This window comes from Sinocyclocheilus rhinocerous, unplaced genomic scaffold (genome assembly GCF_001515625.1).
Source record: "Sinocyclocheilus rhinocerous isolate Xijiao unplaced genomic scaffold, SAMN03320098_v1.1 scaffold2199, whole genome shotgun sequence".
NCBI lineage: Eukaryota > Metazoa > Chordata > Actinopteri > Cypriniformes > Cyprinidae > Sinocyclocheilus > Sinocyclocheilus rhinocerous.
In genome coordinates, this window is record NW_015659020.1 from 273,329 (window position 1) to 279,328 (window position 6,000).

A 6,000-nucleotide genomic window follows, 5' to 3' on the forward strand; every position below is an offset into this window, starting at 1 on the left:
GAAGATTTATGTTTCAAATAAATGCTGTTTACACTGAAGACTGAAGTAATGGCTCCTGAATATTCAGCTGTGCCATCACAGGAATAAATAGCATTTTAAAATATATTAAAATAGAAAACGGTTATTTTATATTGTTAAAATATTTCACAATATTACTGTTTTACTGTACTTTGAACAAATAAATGCAGCCTTGGTGAGCATTAGGGACTTCTTTCAAAAACATTAAAAATTGTTAATGTTATTGTCTATAACATTTTATATAACTACTGGTTCTTCTTTATCGCTCAGGATTTTAATATCAGTGCATCTGTATTTTTCCAGTGAATGTCTGCTTATGTTGCAGACCAGTTGATGGAAAATGGGTAGCAGAGAGAATAATCCTGACATATCAGTTGTTTAAAGAATGAACATGTAATAACTTGGTGCATCTTTAAGTTTACATTCAAAATTGTTGCGAGTTTTGTAAACACATCTATAAAAGGAGTATGTCAAACTTTTTATCTTCAGACATATGTTTTTATTCTCACTATTAAATCTTATCCTGCACAGCTGTTGAATATGTTTCTTGGGATTTCTGGTGTGGAACTAACATGTCCTTTGTCACTCATTTACTTCATCCCTTTATGCACCCCTCCATTCTTCCACCTCTCTAGGAGCTCACAGTCTATCCTGTGCACCCTCTCAAGCAGATTCACTGCTGGCCATGTTCGATCCCCTCTCCTCTGGAGAAGGTAATGTCACTTCACAGCATGCACTGCTGTAGAATACAGTACTTACACATGTAAGAGCTAGAAAGGAGTGCCATTAATGTGCCTAATGACAAGAGCCCACTAAACAGCGTGTGCGCTGTGAAATAAAGCAAGCGCTTGCCAGACTTCTATTCTATTATGGCCCATTCTTGTAGAATAGAGGGTTTTTATTATGTTGGTGTTTAAAGGCTAAATTTGATTTGTGTCTGTCTAAGCCTACAAATCTACAATGGAAAGTTGCATAAATGTGTTGGAGAGACATTGTGAGAATACGTGTGTGTGGGGCAAGGTGAGGGGATGACAGGTTGCTAGACCTCACTGCAAGCGTTTTGGCTCAGTGGCCTGTCCCTACTGAGCTAGTGGCACAGGGCTGGCATTGGAAGGCACACAGCAGAGATGCTGTACCCTTGGAACAGGTGGCCTACTTTCACCTGAGGTCTGTCTGACTCTGACAGCTCTCTCAAGCTGCTCTCTCTCACACACACACACACACTCCTGCCGACGGTGTGCATGCAACCTTTTTTTTATGAATGCCAGTTGAACAGAAGTCATGTCACGACCCTGGCTCTAGTTTTGTTTGTCAAGAACTGGAGGTTTCGTTGCAAAAATTAATATGCATAAACATTTTTCTCACAGGTATAGAGTTTAGCCGGTGACATGATTTAAATACATAGGCAAAGACCCTCTAAATTTGGGTCAAATGTCTTTGCAGGTTCGTCCACTGGCACCATCGTGCGGCCCAAGGTACACTATCCCCGGCCCCCTCACCCTCCTCCTGACCCCCCCATTCCAGAGGCCAGCATAATGGGCCACCAGGAGCCTCGTCCACCCCTCTTCGCCCCCCACCTGGCGCAGAGTGACCTGGAGCATCCCAAGCAGAGGCACTCTTACCCTGAAAGGCTGGTCAGGAGCCGCAGCACAGATGTGGTGTCCGCTGGCCGCAGACCCAACAGTGATCCCGGACTGAACCGCAAGACCATGATGGAGGAGAGAGAACCGGCTGGGGCTTATTCCACAGGACCCACCTCCTCTCCCAGCAAGGATTCACTCAAAGGAGAGGTGAGAAAGATGGATTTATCAGTTTTGTGTAATCAATATTATATATCTATACTTCCTCTACTGTATCAATATTAATGCAATTTAAAATAACTGTTTTCTATTTTAATATAATAATTAAAATGTAATTTATTACTGTGATGCAAAGCTGACTTTTCAGAAGCCATTACTCCAGTGTTCAATGTCACATGACCCTTCAGAAGTCATTCTAATATGCTGATTTGCTTCTCAGGAAATATTTATTATTATTATCAGTAGTGTTGTCATGGTACCAAAATTTCAGTATTCGGTACCGATACCAATCATTCTAATGCTCATTATATTACCGTTAGCTGCGCTTATGCTAATCATTAACTACGTATAAGCTAACGGCGATGTTTATTTCAATCCGAAATTCAAATTAAAATATGGAATAATATTCGTTACAGAAGCTCTAAACCGCCCAATCGCGTTTCGAGGGGGTCTCCCGTTAAAAATTGCGTTTCGAGGATAAAATACGCATGTTTTGGCGGGGTTCCCCTGGTAAAATTCGCATTCCAGGGGCTAAATATCACGTTAATGGGGTCGTTTTTCAACCCGCGGCCAACCCGCGGCAACAGTGTTAAAGCAACCCAATTCCGCGGGAAAACCGCAGACTTGGCAACACCGGAAGAGGATAGCTTTCTGATAGCGCATCAAGAACCGGGTTGACCGGGTACTCGGTACCACCGGTACTTAAGAAAACCTGGTACCGTAACGTTTTCATTTTTTTAGTACCGACTTGGTACCGAAATACCGGGTCTTTTGACAACACTAATTATCAGTATTTAAAACAGTTGTGCTACTTAATATTTTTGTGAAAACAATGATTAAAAAAAAAAATTTAATTTAAAGTTCAAAAGAACGGCATATTTTTGAATTAGATATTTTTTGTAACAGTATGCATTCTTTGCTCTTTCTTTCTTTCTTTCTTTCTTTTAAAAATTTAATTAGAATTAAATGAGGACTAAAAAAAAAATCTTCCTCTATGTAAAATTTTTATTTCTGAGAAAAAAAGTCTCTAAATCTACTCAACTATGTTACATAAACTGAAACGTTAATTATTATTATTTTTTTTTAATTTTAAATATTTTTTTCTTCATTCACGGTTCAAGTTAATTGAGGTCAAGTAATTGACAGAATGTAAATGTTTGAGTGAACTACTTCCTTAAATGATCATGTTTTTGTATGTGTTCAGTCTGAGGACAGAAAGGACAGCGATGATGAGAAGTCTGATAGGAACAGACCCTGGTGGAAGAAGCGCTTTGTTCCTGCCATTCCTAAAGGTGAGGAGCCCAACTCTTATACCCTGAAGGTTTTTGTAATGAGTACATGCCTGCTTTCATCCTGTGGATCAGTGGTCAGTGGATTGAAAATTGCGTTTAAATATGGAAATAGTTGGCATAGAAAAAAGTAGTATTCTGTTAAAATTGAAAACTTTAATATTGGCTAATACTGATATGGTCACTGCTCTAATGTGCATTCCTACAACTATAAGACTTCTTTAAATGTGCAAAACTTTAAATGTGTACTCGGATTGTTGCATTTCTAAATGTGAATCAGTGTTTCTAATTGGAGAAGAAATTGTCTTTGTGATTTTCTTCTTTAATTTATTATTCATTTTGAAAATCAAGTGTTTTCTTTTGGCTGTTCTTTTCTTTCAGATGTTTGACTATTAAACACTAAATATGTGTTTTGCTTATGATTAAATGTTTGGGGTATAAATTATATATTCTATTTTATACATATTTTCAATATTTTTTGATGAATATAAAGTTCAAAAGAACAGCATTTATTTGAAAAATAGAAATCTATTGTTACATTATAAATGTCTTTTCTGTCGCTTTTGATCAATTTATTGAAAAACTAAAAAACAAAACTCCCAAATGCAACTATATTCGGTCAAACTTTCTGATGCCCCTTAGCAATTAGCATGTAGCATGGCTTGGGTTTGTGTTTGTGAAGCCCAACCCTGTCTGTTGCTGTCTGTGTTCCTCACACAGTGCTCTATTGGACTGCAGAGGGTGAACTCCCAGGTAACCCACTCTTCAAGCTCTCTCCCACTCAGTCTTGGGCTGTACACTAGCAGCCCGAATATTTGCTAGCTCCTGTAGACTTCTCCTCGCCAATACGTGACGGCTCGAGCTGTGACGTGACACAGTCAAGCTTCATCTTTTCCTTCATGCAGCCATCTTGGTTTTCCATAATTTATTTTGCAGTGGTTGAACTCTAAATAAGGATTTTGCTTTAATATACACTTGAAAAAGATGTATAATTTTGTGTAGGGATATAAAAACGATACTTTGGTATAGACTTGTGCCGGTATTCGGTAATGCGATATATCACGGTAATGAATATGCACGATATTGTTATCGTGGGCACTTCTAAATACCGTGAATAATTATATATTACAAATTATTTAGAATTTTTAATGCATTTTAAGAATACTTTTCCCATCAACTGGACTGTGTTATTTAAAGAGCTAACATGAACAAAGACTTGTATTTTTTAAACAAAGATTAATAACTTCTGTAGCAAATGTAGCTATTGCTCATTGTGAATGTTAATGCATTAACTAAAGTTAACTAATGAGGTCTTATTGTAAAGTGATACCTATTGGTCTTTATAGTTCTTTTGCACTTTAATCTGTGTAAAACTTTTAACTTTATAAATTTTTCTGTATTGCTTTATTGCATTTAAATGTTCAGTTATTTTTGTTTAAATCTTATTAAACCTGTTATACTGTATTATGACAGCACTTTTTTTTAAAACTAAATTTCAATATCGTGATAATACCGTATACCGTGATAAAAGCATTAGCAATTAATCTCAACATGAGAATTTGATACCAGCATATCCCTACTTTGGTATCAAGTCAAAACTAAAATGAATAATCATTTAGAAAGTTAAATACTTTATTAAATTAAAAAGAACAAGATTGTTTACTAGCATATAACTTTTTGTTGTGGAATCAAAATTAGTGTTGAGAGCCGAGATATTTTACTGTTCTTGGTAACTATTGAAATTTTGGAATCGGGACCTCAATTTTCATAGACTTTTCATATTAAGACAATCTCATCAGTTTGTTTTCGCACACAGCCTTCACACGTGCATACACATGACATTCTGCAGCACAGAGGCCCACATCTGTGTGTTTGCACTTTAGTAGTGACATGCTTCCTGGTTTATTTCCCCGTTACTGAATATTTGGTAGTGGCTCAAAAGCATTCAAAGCATGTTCGTCCATTTGGTACAGTGGACCGGAGAGGGTCCGTGTCTTGAGGTTTGCCTTCTTGTAGGATCACAGCTGCAGCGTTGTGTGATTTTATTTATTTATTTATTTTTGTGAGAATAACTGTTCCTGTTCATTTTTGCAGTGCCGATCGGGGGGCTGCGAAAGCGGGACAAACCGGAAAAAGACGAGCAAGGAGCAGAGAGGGTACCACAAGGTCTGCTTTCATTAAACTCTTATCAAACACTCACTGCAGCAACTGTCCAAGCTGATCACTTTTGTATGCATCTCAGGTATACCAGATGAGCCTTCAGCATTCAGGCAGAGCTCTAAGACCCAGTCAGCAGAGGCAATAATGGACAAGTACAAGTACATCATGGAGAAACGACCCACCCACAGTGATGGGGCAGTTTCTGGAACTTATGTTGGACAAGGTTTGTCATATGATAATTAGGCTTGCTGCGATAGACTGTGCTGACGGTGATACCGTTGTTAAGCCGCAACACCGGTTATGTCACTTGCCCACCGCGGCACCGACCCCCACCGTCGTTTAGATTTTTTATAGTAATAAAAATCATTTAGTTCAGTAAAAGAACAGACGCTACAATTAAAAACTGAACGCGGCTGCTCAATGCAGCGTGCCGAACGACAGTCGCATCACAGATCAGATTACATTTATCCAGTGAGGAGAGTTTGACATTGTATTTTGTTGTTGCATTCAAGCAATTGAAAGCACACAGCGCTTTTAAGCTTTTTAAAAGCGAAGGAAAGCGAGGAAAAGAGGGGAAATTCAAACGAACTAAAAACGAACATTTTGCCGCTATTTGAAAGTGAAAGTAAAATGCGCACGCAGCTTTTACAAGCTATTTAAAAGCGAAGGAAAGCGAGGAAAAGAGGGAACGCCCCCCACCCCCGCCCCCCCGGGGATACCGGGATTACCGGGGT

The 6,000-nt window shown here is 38.3% G+C and overlaps 1 protein-coding gene across 7 annotated transcripts in view; it reads left to right on the top strand.

Annotated features, from left to right (window-relative positions):
* gapvd1 (GTPase activating protein and VPS9 domains 1) overlaps positions 1-6,000 on the top strand; it is a 56,505-nt gene that overhangs the window by 39,253 nt on the left and 11,252 nt on the right. For 4 of the 7 annotated variants that reach the window (XM_016531792.1, XM_016531793.1, XM_016531796.1 and 1 more), the window contains 6 exons: positions 654-731; positions 1,462-1,808; positions 3,022-3,109; positions 3,827-3,859; positions 5,201-5,272; positions 5,349-5,489. In XM_016531792.1, coding sequence (XP_016387278.1) covers positions 654-731; positions 1,462-1,808; positions 3,022-3,109; positions 3,827-3,859; positions 5,201-5,272; positions 5,349-5,489 — 759 coding nt within the window. The remainder of the gene's footprint in view (positions 1-653; positions 732-1,461; positions 1,809-3,021; positions 3,110-3,826; positions 3,860-5,200; positions 5,273-5,348; positions 5,490-6,000) is intronic. The other 3 variants (XM_016531794.1, XM_016531798.1, XM_016531795.1) reach the window with 2 other exon arrangements.